Source organism: Lagenorhynchus albirostris, chromosome 6, assembly GCF_949774975.1.
Source record: "Lagenorhynchus albirostris chromosome 6, mLagAlb1.1, whole genome shotgun sequence".
NCBI lineage: Eukaryota > Metazoa > Chordata > Mammalia > Artiodactyla > Delphinidae > Lagenorhynchus > Lagenorhynchus albirostris.
This window is the reverse complement of record NC_083100.1, coordinates 57,848,769-57,871,726: the sequence shown is the minus strand read 5'-3', so window position 1 is coordinate 57,871,726 and position 22,958 is coordinate 57,848,769. Positions and strand designations below refer to the sequence as shown.

The 22,958-nt window shown below is 39.2% G+C and overlaps 1 protein-coding gene across 1 annotated transcript in view; it reads right to left on the bottom strand.

Annotated features, from left to right (window-relative positions):
- Positions 1–22,429, bottom strand: part of CHN1 (chimerin 1) — a 177,302-nt gene extending 154,873 nt beyond the window's left edge. Inside the window, exons 1-2 of the mRNA XM_060152609.1 lie at positions 22,223–22,429; positions 21,896–22,092 (exon numbers count right to left, since the gene is read on the bottom strand). Coding sequence (XP_060008592.1) covers positions 21,896–21,914 — 19 coding nt within the window. The 5' untranslated portion in view covers positions 21,915–22,092; positions 22,223–22,429. The remainder of the gene's footprint in view (positions 1–21,895; positions 22,093–22,222) is intronic.
- Positions 22,430–22,958: the final 529 nt, after the last annotated feature.

Below are 22,958 nucleotides of genomic sequence, written 5' to 3'. Positions count from 1 at the left end.
AAGTAAGAACATAAAAATCCCTTAATGTACCTTAGATTTATAACGAAACAAACTATATGATAATTGCAAGATATTGTTCTATTTAAAAACTTAGCTATCACAAATAGTTAAAACTGCTCAAAAAAGAAATTCAAAAATCAATAGCGAGTAAAAAAGGACCCTCATGGTATATCTAGGGTTAAACATGCTATCAAATATCCCCAATTATGTGGAAAATGTCCTTTTGTTTTGTTTTGTTTTGCTTTTTTGATGCAGGATGCAATTAAGGTTCATGCATCACGTTTGGTTGCCATCTCTCCTTAGTATTCTTTAACTGAGAACATTTCCTGCTCCTCTACCTTTTTAAAAAGCTTCCATGGGGGCTTCCCTGGTGGCGCAGTGGTTGGGAGTTCACCTGCTGATGCAGGGGACACGGGTCCGGGAGGATCCCACATGCCGCGGAGCAGCTAGGCCCATGAGCCATGGCCGCTGAGCCTGTGCGTCCGGAGCCTGTGCCCCACAACAGGAGAGGCCACAACAGTGAGAGGCCCGTGTACCGCAAAGAAAGAAAAGAAGAAAAAAAAAAAAAAGCTTCCATGACAATGACATTAAAAAAAAAATCAGGAGAATTTTTCTTACAGAATTTTGACATTCTGTATTTCTGTGATTATTTCCCCATGATTCAGGTCAGGACCTGCTACATAATTTTCAAGTCCCTTGTTAAAAAGTTATTAAGAATTTCAACATGGCAACAGCGGAACATTAAACTAAAAACAAGGTTTTTCTGACCGCAAATCCTGTGTGACCACATGGGTCACACCCCCATGAAGCCAGCCTTGATTCAGATTAAACATTTCTGCAAGCCTACTACATAGATGATGATTCATACTTCCCACTGCACCACATGAGGACACATATCATTTTGTAAATGCTAATTCCAGGCTTCAAATACATCTCTAATTAGTGCTAGTTTATCATTACCTCTGGTTCTTCTTGCATTTGCATTTGCCAAAATACAATAAAGAGTCTAGATTTCAAATATATCTCAAATAAATTCTAGCTAGTGGGAAATGTAGTTAATGATACACATTAATTCGAAACTGTTTCCAGAATAATATCTCCTATCCTTCCAGACTGGCTACAACAATAAAATGTTTTCAAAATACCCTGGAAATCAACATGGTATGTAAACTTTTAGTGACTCCAAAGATGAAAATCTATATTACCATCAGATAAAATCTCATCTATTCATCCACCCACCAAACATGTATCAAGTACCAACTATTGATGGGACCTTGGACTTCGTTATATAGAAATAAACAGGCGTAAGACACTGTCCCTGTACTTGAGAATTCCATAGTTGAGGGCTGAAGAAAGACATTACAAAAATCATAAAGCAGTATGAGAAATGCTAGAATAGAGTTGCTAATGGATACCAGGAGAGCCAATTTCAAGCCCAGACTTTGCCATTTACTAAATTTTATGAACACCCACAGCACATTTCACAGAGAATTCAGTGGAGTTACAATGAAAGAGAAAGAGCTTTGGAAACAAAATTATTAAGTGATGTAGAAAAATGAGAGGTATTATTATCAACCATAATAACTTGTTCCTGATACACACAGTAATTATTTCATTTGATAAAATACTCATGAGCAATGGGAGGTTTTGTGGATTATAAGCTAAGTATTTAAGTTAAAAGAAGGCAAGATCAACCTAATAATATCACTCAAGCCAGAATCTCAGTCTTCCATTCCTTTTTTCCTACAGTCAACCCAGGAAACCTGTCTAGTGGCAGGATCTGGCCAGCTGTAGCCCAAGGGGTACAAAGCAACACTTAGGATGCACACAGGATTAACATGGCGCATCCTTTCACAGCAATTTTATGCCAAGATTTAAAATTCTGGAATTTTTGTATTACCAGCTGACTCACACTTTTCTCTGGGATGGGGAAGTTATGAAAGCCCTAAGAGTAGAAATGCTTCTACTCAAAAAAATAAAAAACAAAACTGGAACTGTTGGCTGTTACTAGCATAACATAACTTTTATGTTATTAGGACATTATTCTTATTGTCAAGTCTAAATACACTTAATAAAAGTTAATGCTTTTTAGCTAATGCTCTGAGAAAAAGACAGGCTAGTAACACTGACCAACACAACTTCTGCAATCTTCATTTCACCCAGAAGGGAGAAACATCCAACATCAAGATTTAGAAGGAAAAAAAAACTTTCACCCTAGGAACAAATGTTTGGTTTGTTTGCTTATTTTCTTGATATGCAAAAAAAAAAAAGGCCACAACCCTCCACATATCAGTTAAATTTCCTGCTGTAGTTGTATTTGATCACATTTGTAAGCACTACATTTAGTTCTGTTTCCTCTGACATTATGAGTCTCCATAACATAAAAATACCTGATGTCGTGTTCTTTCCATGTGAAATTTTACAGCCTTTATTTATTATGATTTTAAAACTGTTTCCAAATGGGAGCATGCATCATTGGTTTAAAAGAAAAGGGTTGAATAATCAAGCTTAAAGTACACTGGAAAGTACAAATGATTTAAAAAAAAGAAATTCACATGAGGTATACCTGGTTTCCTAAAAGTGATTAGGATGCTGTTTTTCCTCAACCACAACTAATGAATCAGTAACAATTAGCAGTCATCATCCAAAAAGCATATCATGTACTAAAATAATTATTTTTTTAATGGGTTAACTGTTGTGAACTAGCAAATGAACCTAAGCCTTTATATATTTTTTTTCTTTTTTTTTTTTTTTTTGCGGTACGCGGGCCTCTCACTATTGTGGCCTTTCCCGTTGCAGAGCACAGGCTCCAGACGCGCAGGCTCAGCGGCCATGGCTCACGGGCCCAGCCGCTCCGCGGCATGTGGGATCTTCCCGGACCGGAGCACGAACCCGTGTCCCCTGCATCGGCAGGCGGACTCTCAACCACTGAGCCACCAGGGAAGCCCCTATATTTTTTATATAAGAAATACCTGTAATGAAATTATCACTCTTCCAGTGATTTGTATCATGTAAAATTTGAAGGAAAAGCCCCAAATATATTTTGCAACTAAAAAGAAGTCACGTCCTAGGTGGGAACAGTAAAGTAAGCAGCTCGACTTCAAACTAATTTGCAAACTGAAAAAAAGCTTAAAACTTCCATACAGGTTGGTTTGAGAATCACCTTGGAATGTGAAATTTGGCCAAATTTTGCACCTTGGATATAGGCTAATCCACATCCGGCAAGAGGAGGGACCCAATTGGAGAAAGGTGCCATCATCAAATGATGCCTCTTAATGTGCTCTAAGATCTGTTTAAGCAACTGGCTGAGGAAGCTAACCTGGCTCTTTAACTTCAAGTTGGATAAGAATTCTAATAATTTGGCCTTTGTTCATATATTTATAATAATAACATCTATGTAGACATGTCATTTTACAAAGTGATGATAAAGCAAGAGTTCTGAGATAAACTAAAAAATTCCACAGGTGGGGCTTCTCTGGTGGCGCAGTGGTTGAGAGTCCGCCTGCCGATGCAAGGGACACGGGTTCGTGCCCCGGTCCGGGAAGATCCCACATGCCGCGGAGCGGCTGTGCCCGTGAGCCATGGCCGCTGAGCCTGCATGTCCGGAGCCTGTGCTCTGCAACGGGAGAGGCCGCAACAGTGAGAGGCCTGCGTACTGCAAAAAAAAAAAAAAAAAAAAAAAAAAATTCCACAGGCATATATCCAAGAGACTGGGCTAAAAAGAAGACAGGTAAAATTATGTGAAGGTTCTCAGCATCAGGGCTATAAAGCACTGCAGAAGCTACTGTATCATTCACAGGACCATTATCTTTTGTCACTGAAAACGTCCCTTTAACAAATATTTTCATATGACAAAGCAATTTAACTTCTCAATAAGGTCACACCTACTGAAACTCCCACTAAGTGAAGTACAAAAACATTGCCCAGGCTATTCAGCATCCTTTCTATGACTGCCTGAACATATCTCCCAAAGTAATAAAAAAAAATTCTTCCCATTTGTGTTAAAGAATTTATGAGTCCGACACTCCTTAATTCAACGCAGTTTTCCAAAAGTGACATCTCAGTTCATCAGCACTCTGTCCATTAACTAAGGAAAGCAGTAATAATTTTTTCTCAGTTCGAAGAAATGTCACGCTTATGGTTATATCAGTTTATGACCCTCAAATGTCCCCCAGCAATCCCTAACCCCACCTATTTATTCTCCTCTGCCTTTGGCAGCAAGTGTGAAAAACAAATGTGAGGTTGTATTACTGTAGGTCCCTTTTTCTGCTGGCAACAGCACATACCTTCACCTGCCATTGACATCTTTCAGCAATTTAAAATAGATAGTGGGCTTCCCTGGTGGCGCAGTGGTTGGGAATCTCCCTGCCAATGCAGGGGACACGGGTTCGAGCCCTGGTCTGGGAGGATCCCACATGCCACGGAGCAACTAGGCCCGTGAGCCACAACTACTGAGCCTGCGCGTCTGGAGCCTGTGCTCCGCAACAAGAGAGGCCGCGACAGTGAGAGGCCCGCGCACCGCGATAAAGAGTGGCCCACGCTCGCCGCAACTGGAGAAAGCCCTCGTACAGAAATGAAGACCCAACACAGTCAAAAATAAATAAATAAATTTAAAATAGTTATATACCAGGAAATACCACGCTCATTTTTTAAATTTATAATTTAAAATGTATTTTAAAAATACAGTGTTTCCCCACATACACAATTCCCTCCCCTTCTATGAGATTCAGAAGCATTTTACCAGGTTGAATTGGACTCTACTAAAGACTCTAGTATGAAAAAGCATTTCATCCTCACCACCAAAAAGAAAAAATGCTGTTAAAAAAAAAAACAAAACAGGCAAAATTAAATCTATAGTGTTAGACATTGGAATAGTAATAAACTTTGGGGAGGCTGGAGGGGATAGTGATTAGGAAGGGTTCCAAAGGGGACTATCTAGGATGCTGGCAATGTTGTATTTCTTGACCTGAGTAGTCGTTACACAGGTATGTTCACTTTGTAATAATTCATCAAGCTTATGACATCTATATTTTACTATTTTTATTTATTGATATTTGTGTATTTTACTTAAATATGCTTATGTATTGTACATTTTTCTGTATGTATATGACACTTTAAAATGAAAAATAATCCTTAGGGAATAAATAAATATGGCTCCTTACAGTTCCACTGTTATTAGGATAACGTCAGTAGTTCTATTGATCAAGTACAGCTTGATCAGAGGGTGCACTAATTATCTCAAATAGTGTTTGTCATGGGCCAAAAAATCTCAGGGCCAAAAATCTCAAATTTAACAGGCCACTGTTAGAGATTAGAAGAAGAAATGAGTAAAATGTATCTAAGTCTAAATCAAGCTTTAGAACTCATGTGTTCTAGAAACAAAAAAAAAGTCAATCAGTCAACCAACTGAAAAGACAAATCCTTTCCTTGACAATTATATCCATGTCTACATTTTCTAAAGATGTGACGGGAAAGACCCACAAAGAACACATTTCAGTTTGAGCTATTTCATTTTCACTTGGTCTCAAATGTGGACTGTGAATTTAAAGACATAAAGAAAGGAATTTTATTGCTTGATTTTTTTTCAGAACTTTTTTAGAATTCTAGGAAAAAACGTGGAAACAGGCACACTTGAAAGCACAATCTTCATTTTATCAATGGAAAAACAATCTAAGCATTTTAAAAATGAAATCTTAAGATCTCAGCATTCAAAGATGCCAATGGATGAATCAGCCCTGTGCGCTATGTGTACATCCCCTACATCTGTTCCCGTGTTACATTTCCCTGACCAACGTTTCTCAGGAAGCCCCTTAGCTCAGAAACTAATTTAGCTTAGATTCAATGTTTACGTAAATTCAATGAAAACTACTGAATTTTAAAGAGATTGTGTTATATAAGCCTTTTTAAAGGAGATCCTGTGCAAAACAGTATGATATAAATGATGGCAACCTGAAACCGAACACTGAAGCCTTGATATAGGAAAGGGAAAGCTGACAAAGGAATGGTCTCAATGTGCAGCCTACCCACGGAACACATTCATTATGCAAGCTTAGCAGCCAGCACTTATGATAATTGTTTTTGAAAAGAAACCCTTAGTGATTCTTTCTCCATATATACAAGATTCTTTTTCCACAAACCTTCATAAGAATGGTGAAAAATGACTACTTTCCCAATCATCTAAAATATTTGATTGTAAGCTTTAATTTAGATTTTCCAAGTTTGACCTCGTTTTCAACAGAAAATTCCTTTTACTGTTCTTATTTCATGACAGGCCTTTGATCCTACTGACGACTCTTCTGATTCTATTGACTACTTTTATGATGAGGCTAAAAAAAAATCAGACTTATGCAATGCTACAGACCTAAACCTAATTTGCTCTAAATTTTACTGGATATACTTTCTTAAGTTTTTTATGAATATAGCTCTTTTCTTTGAAATTATGCACAGGATTTCACAAAACAATAAACAAATATAAAACTTCCCTTACCAACCCCAACATAATTTTAATACAATTCCCTTCCCTAACAATGTTAATGTAAACAGTAAACATGTAAAACAGTATTAATTAAATGCTAAAGGCACAAGAGTAAAAATGAAGCCTAATGTAATCCATATTATGACTGGGTGGATTCCTGTTACCCTTCATTACTGTTCCACTTATTAAATCTCATTCATAATTAGAAATTCTAAACTATATTCCAACTACACCTTCCTGTTTATTTTAGGACAATTACTACTGGCCAGGTCCTTATAAACATCAATCGCTTAAGATGTCTAGACTAGATGTCTCACAAATCACATATTAAAGAATCACATATTCTTTAAAAATAGGTGTGAATAAAAATAGAGGTGAACAGAGGCAGCCCTTGTATTATACAGATCCCAGTGTGTTTTCAAAATAAGCTTAAACTTTAGCAAAGACTCTTAGTTCCAATATTAGAAATGAGCACTTTTCAAAACGTTAAATTGAAGCTCATCAATTTTAAGGAGTCAAGCTTTCTGGAAATCTAAGCTTTAGCATTTAAAATACATTAATATTTAGATATTCCTTCTAAAATTGTTGCCAAATTTCCTTAAGATAAGGAAAAACCAAGGAAACAGGTTGGCAAGCGCCATCTTGTGGACTCCCTAGAAAATGTTTTCGCTCTATTCATCAGTACAGTTCCAGAAGCAAATCATTCTAATATTCAATACAATGTTCTCAATATTCAAAATGTTACTTTAATTTAAATCAAAGTATTCAGTTTTCCAGGGCCCAAATACCAATAACTGTAATGAAGTCCATTTGTGAATTTATGATCCTTCTTCTAAAGCACTTGGAATATTTATAGCCAAACCATCACATTTGATCTTAAGAGCATCCTCAGGAGTTAGGCTGGTAAGATATATTATGCAATTGTGAAGCCTGAGAATCTTATATACCAAAGGAATTTTACGAGCATTTAGTCAGTGGAGAAGTTAGAATAATTCTCCTAATTTTGTAATGTAGCAAATAGTCTTAGGATAGTACCTTGCAAAATAGAGGTCTTTTGTTGTTTATAAAAACTAAATCGCAAAAGTTAATAAGAATTCTAAAGTTTAGTGGAACTAATAAATAGATACATCCATAGATCCGCTGTGTGTGTGTCTTATAAGCAAAAGTTTACACGTTGAGTTAGGAGTTAAGGTACGTAGTATGTGAAGATGCCCCAGGGTCATGCTCATATGATCCTCTTTAGACTTTAGAAACAGCATCGTTTTATTTTTTCATATAATATTAAAGATGAAATATTAATATTCTAAATTTACATAGTGGCCTAGAGTTGCCTCACCACCAACCCCAAAATATGTTTTCTTTGGCCCACCACAATGACTTCTTTCTTATTAGAGTTTTATAAATGACTATTTACAACATAACTACCATAATATTTTAGTTGCCTTGTGACAATATGATAGATAACATTATTTCTACAGCAGCTTTCTCAGGAGCTATGCATCTTTTTATAATAAGGCACTGGGAAATAAAACGTGAAGACTATTAAATTTCATCTTTGGTTTGCTTTCTTTAGAAAAGAGTATGTAAAATGATAATACAGTGTTAAATATACCAGTTCATTCAAGTTTTCAGCATTAACAGTGTATTTTTATAATTAGGAAAAAGTTTCAGATGGATATAACTTAAGGAAATAGATCGGAAATATAGAACATGAGAGTTTAAAGTGGTAGACTTCACTCATTTCAGTTTATATTACCATTTCTAAGTCTGCCTTAAAATCATAACGTAAGTTTGAAAAAGTGCTGATTGAGAGAATTTATTATTAAAAGTGGCTGCATTTTCTCAATAAAAAAAATTTAGATATTATAAATTCTTGATCTCTCAATCTAGGGATTACTAATTAAATGGAGCTTAATTATATTTCCATAAGCCTTCTGTTTAAATTTTAAAATAAATAAAAATTGTACCTTGCCATCTAATTATGGCGGCTGAAAATACATAGTAAGCAACATATTAAAAGTGCCCGTTTTGAGCAGAGTTCCCTGTGCTATACAGTAGGTCCTTGTGGTTACCTATTTTAAATATAGCACTGTGTACATGTCAATCCCAAGCTCCCAATCTATCCCTCTGCTCAGTATTCTGTAATAACCTAAATGGGAAAATAATTTGAAAAAGAATAGATACATGTATATGTATAAGTGAATCACTCTGCTGTACACCTGGAACTAACACAACATTGTTAATCAACTAACTATACTTCAATATAAAATAAAATTTTTTAAAATTTATTTCATCAAAGAGTTGTACTTTACATTTGTTAAGATCTCTCTCATTTCCTGGTTAAAAAAAAAAAAGTGCCCATTTATTTTAAATGTAACCTTACTAATGAAAAAGACTACTTGGGACAGATCTTTTGCAAATTATCTAACATTAATACACGTAGCATACGTTAATGTTCCTTCTTCTCCTGGTAACGGAAAATAGCTTATTACAGGACCTGAAACGTTGGATATTTTCTGTAGAGACTTTTATTAACTTTTGATTAAGTGAAAATTACTTCAAAATATCATTTTTAAGTTTTCAAATGCCTCTGTTTTCCCTAAGGTCAATTATGATAACTGAAAAACAAGATGAAAGGAGAAAAGTTTTGATTAGAGGAGTGAAGTCAAAAGGCACCTGGAGCTGAATGAGGTCTCACCCCAGAGAAACAAGGGATCTGCGTGTGCAATCACTGCTCCTTCCCTCCCATCCTTCCCCAGGTTGTGTGAAAGATTGAGAAAAAAGAGAGAGCAAGAGCTCCTCTGTCTGGAGAGACGCAGAACAGCAGGTGGGGCAGGGGCAGCCCAAGAAAGAGGTTCTTGTCTCTCCAGAGAACTGCAGAGCCATCTGTCTGGAAAATTCAGGATGACAGGCCTCGAAGTATTGTGCAAGTCTCCCTACTGTAGAGCAACGTCTGTTTCCTCCTTTCTTTTTATTACTGTATAATTAATCCATCTTGTTCTTTTTTCTTGTTCTTTAGAAATAATTTATCCTTTTAAGTTCAACTAAAAGAGTGAACTGGCAAGTTGAGAATCATTTCTCATTCAAAGAATATAACTTAAAAGTCTCTGGTTCACTTTTCAACGTTATAATGAAGAAAAAACACACGAACTTTGCTTTTATGGCTCTCATCTTTAACTACATATTTTGCACACATATATAATGAGCATTTTTATAACATCTAAATCTGAGAATATTAACAAATGTCATCCAAAGACTTAAATAGGTAGGCTCACCAAAAGCAACTTATAGGAGTGGCAAAATCATTTTCATAAAAAAATTTTTCACAACTAAATGAAGTATTACTGTCAATACATGAAATGTTCTATAAACCACAGACTTCATCTTTCTTTTTGGGTTTCAGCACACTCTGAAAAACAATCACTAGCATTAGCTTTTTGGTCCACTGCTTAGTGACTTCTATTCAGCAACTTTAGAAACACTTCATAAGCCAGTTTCCAAATGGCGGACTAATATATAAATGTCCTATGAACTTGGCTAACCCACCGAGTCCTGAAAGGGAGCTTGAACAAGGCAGGGCTCTTCACCATCTCCTTGCTAATGGCCTGAGAAAGTCTAAAAGAGCAGAGAACGTGTATGAAATCAGGAGAACCCATCATTTCTCTTACTTTTAGCACGGTCTCTCCACAAGGAGGGAGAGTATTCTGTTTTCAGGTGAATACTGGACACAATGCAACATTAAAGGGACATGCAAAACAACCTAAATTAACAAGCCCTGAGTGTGTAGTATCTACTGTTTAGTGCCCCTTCTCCAGGATTAAGAGGATTTCTACAGAATAAAAAGCAGTATAAATTCAACCAGAATTTCACCAGAAACTTTTGGAAAAAGTCAAGCTAACAAAAGCAACCAATCACAAAGTAAATGACATATCTGCCCTTGACATGTATCAATACTGCAGGAATATATGCATTTCTTCCTTTAAAGACTGAAAATAAGATCATCAGACAACAAAAACAATATATGAGAGATTTTGAGATATGCTTACTATTGTTAACTTGTTTAAAGTATTATAAAGTTATAGAAAAAATTAGAGAATGCTTTATATTTCTACCCTGGAAACTGTTCAACTATGGAAGTACTGTGGTTTAATAACTCTTTTATTCACATAAATATTTTTTGAGCACCTGCTATATGTGAAGCACATGTGCCAAGTACAGAAATGAGAATGACTCTTCCCTTATAGGAACCATCAGCCTAGAAAACATATGATAAAGATACATTACTACTGTGAGAGGAACACATTGACAAATGTCACAGGAGATTCATGGATAAAATGATAAAGAATTCAGAAGATGAAGGGATTCCTTCTGAATGGGTGGCAGGAGGCGGAGGGTATGGATTGCGGTACTGAAACGAAAGGCAGAGCAAGAGCTGGAAATAAGAGAAAGGAACAGAACGGAAGCTATTGCAGAGATCAAGCTGCAAGAGTTAGCAGCTGACTGGGTACTAGAGGCAAGGGGAGGGAGGACAGAAGGACAAAAGCTAAGGATTTGGGGCTGGAAATGTGTGGAGTCAGAAATGTCCGCAGGAAATCCTGATAGCGATTTGGAGGGCATGGAAGGGCAGAGCTGGAGATGGAGACTTGGGAATCACCTACACAGTACTCACTGCTGAAGCCTATATATTCCCAAGTGAGAAAGGAAGGTCCATTCCTGAAAAGCAGTAACAGGGGAGCGAACAAGAGAGAACTGAGGAACAGTGAAAGGGAAGAAAATAGCTAGAGAATACAATGTCTGAAAGACGAGAAAAAAGTTTCAAGAAGAAAGAGGCAATCAAAAATAGCAAATAGTGCAAAAAGATCAAACATGACAACAATGGAGAAGCCACTGTCTACTGGCTATGAACTGATAAAGCACTTCCAAACAGAAGCAGAATGGAGGCTCTTCTTGACCAAACTTTAGTTAGGCTCCTCTAATCCCATTTCTAAAGGGCTCAACCTTGACCCCTGGCCTTGCCAGGCCTGCACTGCCCAGTTTTAGCAATTCTAAGTCACTTTAGAAAGAATCCCACACCTTTGATACCTGATCCCTCCTGATACCTAATCAAATTCCTCACCCCCCCCACCCCGGGACTTCCCTGGTGGCGCAGTGGTTAAGAATCTGCCTGCCAATGGAGGGGACACAGGTTCGAGCCCTGGTCCAGGAAAATCCCACATGCCACGGAGCAACTAAGCCCATGCACCACAACTACTGAGCCTGCACTCTAGAGCCCATGTTCCACAACTAGAGAAGCCACCATAATGAGAGTACCTCGCACCGCAACGCAAAGTAGCCTCCACTCAACACAAAGAGAGGGCTAGACTAGAGAAAGCCTATGCACAGTAACGAAGACCCAACACAGCCATAAATAAATTAATTAATTAATTTAAAAAAAAATCCTCACCCCCGGCCCTTGATATTTGACCACCTGGCCTGCCCTCAGCAAGAATCCTGTTAGGTCAGTTTAACAAGAACTCCCCCATCCTTGTCTCCTCTTAGTAATTTTCCATCCACTGATCACCCCCCCACCAATCTGCTCCTTGACTATAAATCCCCACTTGTTCTTATATTTGGAGTTAAGCCTGATCTCTCTCTCCTATTGTGATAGTCTTGACACCTATTGCAATAGTCTTGAAGAAAGTCTTCCTTGTTTCAACAAACGTCAGAAAAGTTTCTCCTTTCACAGTTGTCAATCTTTTTTTCACTAGAGATTAATGACATTCACAAATGTCTCATAACCAATAATGATAAAATATGGTGGCTGAGAAGAGAGAGTGTAGAGGAGGAGGGGGGGTGTATACAGAATGCCATTTCAACAAACCTCTGGTAAGAAGAGGGCCACTAATAACTCAGGATGGCATGAGAGGGTTCTAACGCCCTCATATAGAATAGGAAAGCATGGCTGTAATCAGAGGGAAACGATCCAGGATTCAGGGGAGAGGAAGGAACTAATGATACAAGACAGAGAAAAACGAATTCCCACGCTTAACTGTTTTTAATCCTCTTGCATTGTATCTTTTTGGAAACCACCTCAGATTCTTTCTGGAACAATGAGAGGTGTTAATAAGTAAAATTTTCCTTTTCTTTCCACTTAAAAATATGAATGCTGAAACTGTTGCTTATATCTGCTCTTCTAATGAATATACGAAAACTAATAGGAATGCTCATGTAGCACACAAATTTATTATTATGAGAGAAGGATTATATTGTTTTTATTTTCTGACCTCTAAAAGGTTAAGTTAGCCATTTGCATACTGAATTCCTATTCAATTTGATTACCTTCGCTACTGTGAGGGTAAAGCACAAACAAACCAAGCTAATTTATGTGCAATTCCTTTGTAATACTGAAATGAAAAGGAACAATAGTTTAGTGAAGCGGAATTTGTTATCTAATTATACCAAATAATTTAGAAACATCTGCGGGTGCTTAGTAATACTATATTTAAACCTCAAAGAATCTGCTCCCGTTTTATTCAAGCCTCTGCGAGCTTCCAGCTGGGGCTCCATATTAGAGCATGGAACCAAGGGATGGTATGATGGCACATTTACCAAAGTTTTTTAAAAATGAAGAAATGAACAAAAGAATTATGAAAAATAGAGAGTGTGTATCATATACCATACGGATTTGGGCCTTAAAATTAACTTCCAAATTTAAGGAATACAGTAGACTACTGTGACATCATACATTCATTGAAACCTTTATTGTTTAGCTCTTGAGTGGCTGCATCACAGTGGCAGTTGTTAAGGACAGAAAGAAATCCATAGCTTTCCCATTAAAGAACTTCACCTAATGGGGAAGATAGGACAATATAAACTAACCATTATATCACCACATGAAAAGTGGCAGGGCAGAGACATATATACAGCACTATGGATGCAGAAAAGGTGTAACTAACTCACAAAGACCACATAGGAGAGATGACTATTCAAGCTGAGTTTTGCAAGATGTGTAGAGGGGAGTGGGGCAAGGAAGGGCTTGAGCAATGATGCCAAAGCCACGTTGGGTACAGTCCCTTCTGGAGACTTCAAGTCCTTCAGCATGCCTGAAGCACAGCCTCTGAGGAGGGGATAAGATATGAGGCCAAATAAGTAGGTAAGCAGCAGTCCTACCTTTTTTTGTGGCCTCACTGAGTGGCTTGTGGTTGGGATTGAACGCAGGCCACCGCAGTGAAAGCCCGGAATCCTAACCACTAGGCCACCAGGGAACTCCCAGCAGCAGTCCTATCTTGACAGCCTTATATGCAAACTAGGGAATTTGGACTTAATCTTAATGGTGATGGGTACTCGCTGGAGGATTTCAGGTAGGGAAGTGAATTGCTAGACTAATAAATTTCTAAGAGGCAGGTTTGAGTTTCCAATTATGGACGCTAATACAATAAGCAAGAATAACCCAAAATAATAGAGGAAGAAAAAAGATAAGTGTTTAAACTGATTCAAGGTTGTTCACAGGATAAGTGTATAGAGTGACAGTCCACTGTCACATGTTTATTCTTCGCTCATTCACTTATTCACTCAATAAACTTGGATTGAGCACCTACTATGTGCCAGCCATTGAGCTCACAGTCCTTGATATACTTTAAGTGTCATGGGGGCTGGGGCTAGACCTGACTATATTCTGGATTACCTCCCAAGAGAGAAGTAAGCCTTGGCCAGTGTATTTTTTACATTTTCAGAGTGCACTAGAAAGTACCAAGTGCCCAGCACTATCAGAAATCTCTCTGCTCTTCCCTGTACCTCCCTGAACCAGATCTCTACCAGAGCATTCTCAGACAAAGTCTACAGTGGCACGTGACATATATTTAGCCACACATACAAACAGAAATATTGCAGAACCACTTTTTCAAGTGGGTCAACAGACTTGTGAAAAAAACAGAGAAACTCTGTTGGTATCTTGGATCTTTGCTAATAGTTATCATAATAATATTAGTAACAATATTAGCTACTATGTATCTTCAACCACCGTGTTAAGGGAATTAATAGCCCCTGTTTACAAATAAGGAAAATGAGACTAGGATTTAGAGCTGACACTTGGCAGAGAAAGGACTAAACGTAGCTCTCTTACTCCAAAATCGAAGCCCTTTCCTCTGCACTTCATGCTACGGAAGTATCCTCCACGAGCTTCCCATCTCACTCAGAGTAAAATCTGAAGTCCTTACCATGCTTTACGGACAGAGCCCTACATAATCTGTGACCCCAACACTCCTCCTCCCCCAGGTGTCTCTTTGCCTTCACCTCCTAGCACTTCCCCAGCTCACTCTGCTCCAGCCACGTTGCCCTTCTTCCTGTTTCTCAAAACTGTTGAGCACATCCCTGCCTTAAATCCTGTTCCACGAGGTGATTCCCCATTTTCACAGGACTCTTTCTCTTACTTCCTTCTAGTCTCTGCTCAAAATCCACCTTTGCTGTGAGGCCTTCCCTGACCACTCTGCTGCATAGCTAGCCCCATGCTCTTCACCCTGCTTCATTTTTCTTCACAGCATTAGCCCCCTGGCACATTATACATTTTTCTCTGTCACCATCCACTGCATATATAAGTTCCTTGAGGACAGGAACTAATATATACCTCGCACATATTAGGCTCTCGATTCATCAAACAGATGAGTAAATGAATCACTAAATAGGAAAACACACCCCAGGCTACACAGCTACTCCTTAGGAAAATTATGAAAGAGTAGGCTTCTTGTTTCTGCTTCCTTTTCCCACTCTATCATCCACTCTTTCGCCCTCACCCCAGATGTCCTGAGCTTTTATACTGCTTTGCTTATTACACCACCACCTACAACACAAGTCCCTCTCAGTAGTGCCCCACCCTCCAAACAAACACTTCCACCACTTTCTTTTCTCTTACAGTGTAGCTCCCTCGGTCAAATCACTTGTTTGTCTTACTACTTTAAGATCTTCAGTCCATAAATTAAAATCATTCTTCCATGCTATATGAAGATAAGTATCTATATTTAGCATGTTATTCTTTACAGGTAATAGGCTAAAAAAACATGCTTTAATTTTAATATAATGGTGTAAAATTCATTCGCCATAAAAGGCCTGCAGGGGAAATATTTCAGTCAGGCAGATGTTTACATAACCCTCAAATGCACATCTATCCACATACCTGTTGTCTGTCCCACCTATTACAAGCTACTTCGAATCCTAAAATCATCTCTGACAAAGTAATCTCACAGCCATTAAGGAGCTGAAAAACAACATTCTGTATAAAAAGTATATGACAGAAAGAATAAAGGCTGAAGCTATGTGTTAATCGCAGAAATGGGAAAATCAGGAAAGATTAGCAGTTTAAAGAGGACACATTCCGTTTCTGAAATGTCAAGTTTGTGGTCATAAAAATCTATTCCAGTGGAGATCATGTTTCTTGGACAACATCCTTTTTCTGCTTGCTTTACACCATGAAATATACAAGGTCCAATGAAATCCAAAGGTAAAAAGTCCCAGTGGAAAGGGAAAGGAACCACTTTCAGCACAGCTGGATGAAACACAATGAGGTGGTCCCACGCCACCAAGCTGCTGGCGGCAGGCCTGGCCTGACTCATCTTCCCTTCTTCCCCAAACTACTCCATTGTCTGGCAATAAGTCTTTCCAAGAAGTGCTTGCTTTTCTAAATTTAAAACAACCATTCAAAACAGGTAGGGGTATCTTAACGTATCAATTTTTAAGTTTGTTATTTGTTCCTTGGGGAATAAAAATAAAAAAAAAACTTTCTAAAAACATGGAGAGTTCTAAAGCTTCCTGTTGTAAAACCACTCTTTTAAAAATAGTATTTTCTGAATGAAGTTTTTTCTATTTGCAATCCATGGTGTCTGGCTCTTTTAATCTAACGGTTTGGCATCAGACATTATTTTATGGTTTTGAATATAATATAGAAAGTTACAAGAGAAGCATTAATTCAATTTGGCAAGTATCTTTTGACTGCCTAATGTGTGCAAGATTCTGTGCAAAAGAAGATGCTGGAACAAAAGTGATCACCTTATATCCTGAACAAATTAGCTGTTACTCAACAACAATAACAACAAATTAAAAATAAATAAAAATAGTATTTTCTGTTTTTACAGTTTAAGTGAAGTAAATTTTCCTTCTATTCAACCTGATTTCCTACCCTCCCCCATCATTTTATTAATACAATCTTATATTGAGATGAAACCACATACCATAAAATTCACCCTTTTAGAGTACACAAAGCAGTGGTTTTAGTATGTTCACAAAGTACTCATCCTGCTTTTTAAATATAAGGAGCTAAATTAGGAATGTATATTTGTAACTTTATTTTGACAGACATGATTCTTTTTTTAATATCAGTTTTCAGTATAAAATATGGTTACATCATTCTGCTTTCTTAGTTTCTCCTACTCTGTTTTTTAAGTACAGTAGGATTAATAAATAAAAAAATCAAAGTTTATGGGAATCATTTTCTATGTAAGAATGACTTATGACCGGTAATTGGTTGTTAAGGCCAGACTCGAGAATTTGTCTTTCATCGGGTTTGCAAAGCAAGTTCACTGACTTCTTTTAGATTATATATTGCAGATAAAAAGTTCTTTAAAGGTGCTGTTACTGATACTTTATAAGATTGAGAAAACATCAATTACCCATATCAAAGGATATTATCATTACTAGAGGGACTTTTGAGAAAAGCTGCACACAAACCCCAGCCTCAGCAAGGAACTCTGTGTCACGGCTGCTCTCAAGATGAACCAAACTGGGCTTCCATGGTGGCGCAGTGCTTGAGAGTCCGCCTGCCGATGCAGGGGACATGGGTTCGTGCCCGGGTCCGGGAAGATCCCACATGCCACGGAGCGGCTGGGCCCGTGAGCCATGGCCACTGAGCCTGTGCGTCCGGAGACTGTGTGTCCGGAGCCTGTGCTCCGCAACGGGAGAGGCCACAACAGTGAGAGGCCGTGTACCGCAAAAAAAAAAAAAAAAAAAAAAAAAAAAAAAAAAAAAAGATGGACCAAACTGCTAATACTGAAGTTAAATCAATCTGGTGAAAAACATATAGCTTACTGTCCTTAAGTCATTCCTTCAGAACTATTATTATATGACATATAAAGCACAACCAAACAGTATTTTTCTGCCTAACTATCTTATGATTGCTTTAGATTAGTCTAAAACATGTATTCTCAATGGGGGTAAGACTGCCCTCAAGGGAGCAAAACTTAGCTTCTGGGAACTTGACTCTTTTTATGCATAAAGCAGACAAACATACAGTCCATAAACAGAGTCTCATGGAGAGAACAATTAAGAAAAAATGTCTAAAAGGCTTCTTACAGTGGGTGATTTTAAAAAAAGGTTGAAAAACACTGATCTAAAAGAAACTGAAACTCTTCTTGACAACTGTGTCAAATGTTTGTAATTACACATATCACTATCTCCTATCTTCAAAGATCAGAATGCTTGGAGGATGGTTATTTGCAGGGGCAGATGTGCCTCAAAAGACTGCATAACCAACATTCCTCTTACACTGTACACAGATGGTGACTATCAGAGGTATAACAACCATAATTCTTTTATCTCTCTTACATAGTGCCAAGTCTGCAAACACTAAAAGAAAAAAAATTTAAGCTGAGATGTTAACTTTTTGACACCAGTTAAAGAAGGAATATGCACAAGTACTTAAATAAGGATGGTGATTTTAATGACAGCTGAAAAGATGAAACATTCTAAAAAAAAGTAGCTGGGCTCTCACCATCGGAGCACCCTGCTGCTTAGGTAACTCCCTCTCATATTCCTTGATGAGCAACGTCTGAAAAATTAAAATTTCAGCAGAGAGTGTATTCAAGTGGGAGTTCCCTATAAAATTAGCTTTTTGTCAAATAAATCATACTGAAAATATACAGCTGTCTTTTTAAAAATACATTTTAATGCCAGGACAGTAATGGAAATCAGAACATTTCCTAACTGTACCACAAAGAATACTCCATTCCCATTTAACTGCTCCCAAGGATCTCTGCCAAGATGCCCATAGGCAGGTGTGTCAGGATAGTGAAAGATGCCAAAAAGAGCAGCATAATGAAAGGTTTCCATGGCAGCAGAAAAGTGTGAGGAAAGAATGTAAGAAATTACAGTGTAATCCTAAATATTAGAAGTGATCTATGGCAGTGATGACGGTAAATAAATGGTAAGAAGAAAAAAAGGCAGGGAGCAGGGGCAATGTCAGAGCCAATTCTACCCAGGTGGAGAAGAGAGTTATTCAGGTTTAGCTAGCCTAGCTGAAGTGCAACTGAGTTCCCAATCTCATCAGTTGGCTGGGCTATAAACCAGAGCTCTGTTTAGCTATAAATGACAGAAACTCCTGCCAAGGGATGACCCGACAGGATGCTTTTTCCTCAGCTCTGGCAGTGGTTACTTTGGGGAGGCTTAGGTAGAAACTCTATGGAGCTCTGACCTTGATGGCTGAAAAGTCACACCTGTCTAGTTTCTTGTTCCTACCTTCTCTTCACCAGCTCTTAGAACTTTATTTCATTGTTCCTCGGTTCTAGGTTGGTTATTAAGAAGGGATATGAGGTACTTCTGACTAAGACCAATTAGTTAAATAGTAATATCTAAAATAAAATCTATTTCTTCTAGCAGTCCTTGGGGACTGCTCTTAACATATTCAAAAAGCTATTTTGAACTGGGCAAGTTTGAGCAAATCTAGTATTTATCATTAATATAATAGTCCTTAAACTTGAATGGGCCTTAGAATCACAGAGGAGTTCCTTTAAAATCCCCTTCCTCTAAAAATGCAGATTCGTGCTCACTTCAGCAGCACATATACTAAAATTGGAATGACACAGAGATGTTCATTGCTGCTCTATTTACAATAGCCAGGACATGGAAGCAACCTAAGTGTCCATCAACAGATGAATGGATAAAGAAGATGTGGCACATATATACAACAGAACATTACTCAGCCATAAAAAGAAACGAAATTGAATTATTTGTAGGGAGGTGGATGGACCTAGTGTCTGTCATACAGAGTGAAGTAAGTCAGAGAAAAACAAATACCGTATGCTAACATATATATATGGAATCTAAAAAAAAAGTTATGAAGAACCTAGGGGCAGGACAGGAATAAAGACGCAGACGTACAGAATGGACTTGAGGACACGGGGAGGGGGAAGGGTAAGCTGGGACGAAGTGAGAGAGTGGCATGGACATATATACATAGCTGCATAGCACAGGGTGATTAGCTCAGGGCCTTGTGACCACCTAGAGGGGTGGGACAGTGAGGGAGGGAGGGAGGGAGACGCAAGAGGGAAGAGATATGGGGATATATGTATATGTATAGCTGATTCACTTTGTTATACAGCAGAAACTAATACACCATTGTAAAGCAATTATATTCCAATAAAGATGTTAAAATAAATAAAAAATGAATAAAAATAATAAAAATAAAAATGCAGATTCCGTGGGTCTCTGGGCAAAGGAATCTACATTTTTAACCGACATCTCAGATGACTGATGACGGTGTGCAGCCACACTCTTGAGATCAACTGCTGCTCTATCATTACTGAGAAAATAGCCTCTGCACACAGATATACTTTGCTTTACAACAGAGGAATGTTCTTAAAAATTGTAACCAAATTGGATTTTGCAAACTAAATTCTATATTCCCACAAGATGACTTTAAAATTTTAAAGATATTTTATTCATCCTGAGGGGTGGGAGTGGTTTCTTATACCTTCTTCTAGAGGTCAAATTCCATGCTCTTCCATTCCTCACCTCTACCTCAGTAGTTAAAGATTTAATAATTTAGGAATCCATTTAAAAGAGCCTCATCACATACTCCATGTCTCCCCAATTTATCTGTTTTATTCATCGAGAATGTCAGTCTTTTAAAAGTCGTTGATTCGTAAATCTTATCTTTGAAAACAAACCTTGAAAATGCAGACTCTCTTTAGGAAGGAAAGTCAAAAACAGTTTTAAAGAGAATTTACTGCAGTAGATTTTACTACTATGTATTAGCTACAACAATGTAAGATAAATGCTTCTTCAAAAGAAAATATCAACCACTAGTAAAGCCATCATTTTTAACTTCTATACCAAAAAAGTCCACACTTAAGGAAATGCTTCTACTAAGTAATGCATATTTGATACAAGGTATTGAAAAACAAGAGATTTTTATTATTTCTTTCAGAGAAAGAAGAAACATTTTTAAAACACTCATGGAGAACCACCAAATAAGAAATGTCATTTCTAGTACTGTGGGTATTTGGGCCAAGTAAGCATAGTCCCAGACTGAAGATTGACAGACTATGTCCTAGGCTCAGTTTTGCCACAAAAGGGCCATGTGACCTTGGTAAATAACCTCTCTGGGTCTAAATTTAATTTGAAAAATAAGATTGTTAACTAAAAGTAATTCTTTAATTTCAGCAGATTAATTCACTGAAGTATTTACATCAAAAAGCATTGTGGTATGTGATGCCTGTAAAGTGCTTGATCAAATGACATTATTAAAATGTAACTGGAAACTTGATATTGTGAGTAACTCACTAAGACTGTCCTTGTAGCTATCAGGTACAGATCATTGGACTTTCCTCCTTTGAAAAACTGAATACTTTGATCATCTAAATTTTCACATATTGAGTTTTCTTAAAGCAAAGTACGTAAGTACCACAGTTTGTTTCTGTAAAAGAAAATGAAGTATTTTTTCAGTCCTTCTTTCCAACCCATTGTCATTACAGACTCTGGGGAAAAACAAAACAAAAAAACCTTTAAGTCTTAATCACTGAAATAATGTTACAGTAATTACACCACAGAAATAACACTTTCGTAAAATACTCAAAGATATTCACCTGAGACTACTTATTCACCTGAGACTACTTATCTTCAGTACCAACTTTCTTCTGTCTACTCTATTTGTTAGAGCAACATTTTCAATTTTAGCAAATATTAAAATAAATTCACCACTCATTCTTGTTTCCAAAGGAACATACCGAGTCCAAAAAATTCCCCCCAAATCCAACAGGAATCAACACAGGCATTTGACAATTCCAGGGAGGTTGGGATGCACAGACATCTTGTTCAAAATGAATAAACTTTCCAGGACCTTTATTTACAGACTTGAGAAACATAGGTTTGGAAACAACCAGCTAACTTCGCTCCCAAGTTGGCATCTTAGAGAATCTTCCGTTTACAAAACACCCAGGACCTGAGAGCCTCCCTGCCCAGAATTGGCAAGAGGAGCACACGCCCATCGGCCCTGCCAGGAGAGGAAACAATGGGAGAGGCGCGAGGGAGCGAGCCCGGCGCCCCGAGCGGCCCAAGTCCGCGGCCCCGGCCCGCGCCCGACACCGCCTGCGTCGTCCCCTCCCCAGGCGCCCCGGCCCCCGCCCTCGAGCCCCGCGGCGCGGCCCACCTGCGGCGGCGCGGCCAAAGGGCTGCACTTACCAAACAGGGTCAGGGCCATTGTAAAGGCGCTTGGCAACTGCTCGCCGCCGCCCGCCGGTCCACGCGCTCCTCCCAGGCCGGCCGGAGATCACCGCATCGGCCCGATGCGCTCACACCTCGGAGGGAGCGGGGAGTCGGAGGGGCGTGGTGGGGGCGCTGGCGCGCGAGGAGGCTGCAGGCCGGGAGGCAGGGCACCGCTGCAAGAAAAAGTTATTTACGCGTTATTGTCAGGCGCACCCGGACAAGGGGGGACCCGCTAGCCCTCGGCGAGCCGGCACTTGTCGCTACCATCTGTGCACTACGCGGAGCGCGCGCGGGCGCCGGTACCTGCGAGGCGGGGAAGCTTGGCCGCGGCGCAATGGCAGGAGGAGAGGCGGCGCCGCAGTGGCGGCGGCGGCGGCGGCGGCGGGGAGAGGAGCAGTCTCGCAGAGCGCCCGGCGGGTCGCGCTCACTCTGCATCCCGCGGCCTCGCAGACGCCATCTTGCGATAGCGTCTCCCACAGGATCTGCCGCCGCGCCACCTCCCGTCTCCCCCTAGGGCGGCGTAGCCCCGTGCGTTCCCATGGCAACGGGCGCGCGCGGGCGCCGGGGGCGCGCGCCCCTCCTGCCCCGTGCCGCTGGGAGCCGCCTGGGCCGCCCGGGAGGCGGCCTCCTGGAGGCAGGGAGGGGCGGGGCGGTGTGCGTTTTAGCCGAAATCCCCGGTTTTTTCTTGAATGGGATTTGTGGAGGCGCAGAGAGGAGCTGTTACTCGGAAGGAGAGTCACTGGAGGATGCTCCGTGAACACAAGGACCCAGCCAGGGTCATCTGGGGATCGGGTTCGTTTGAGGATATATCTCTCCCCTGGCGCCTCCGGGGTTAACGGAGAGTCTGGAGCCCTTGACGTGAAGCTATAGGACTCCGGGAAGGGAGCCTAGAGTCGAACAGAAGCACTGAATGTTGCTTTCCTCTCCATTTGGACTTAGGAGTCACTAAGAGTAGTTCTGGTCAGACTGTCGTCGGTTAAAAAGCATCTGAGAATACCTAAAATCATTTGTTTTAAGTGCTTAAACCTAATTTCCTTCT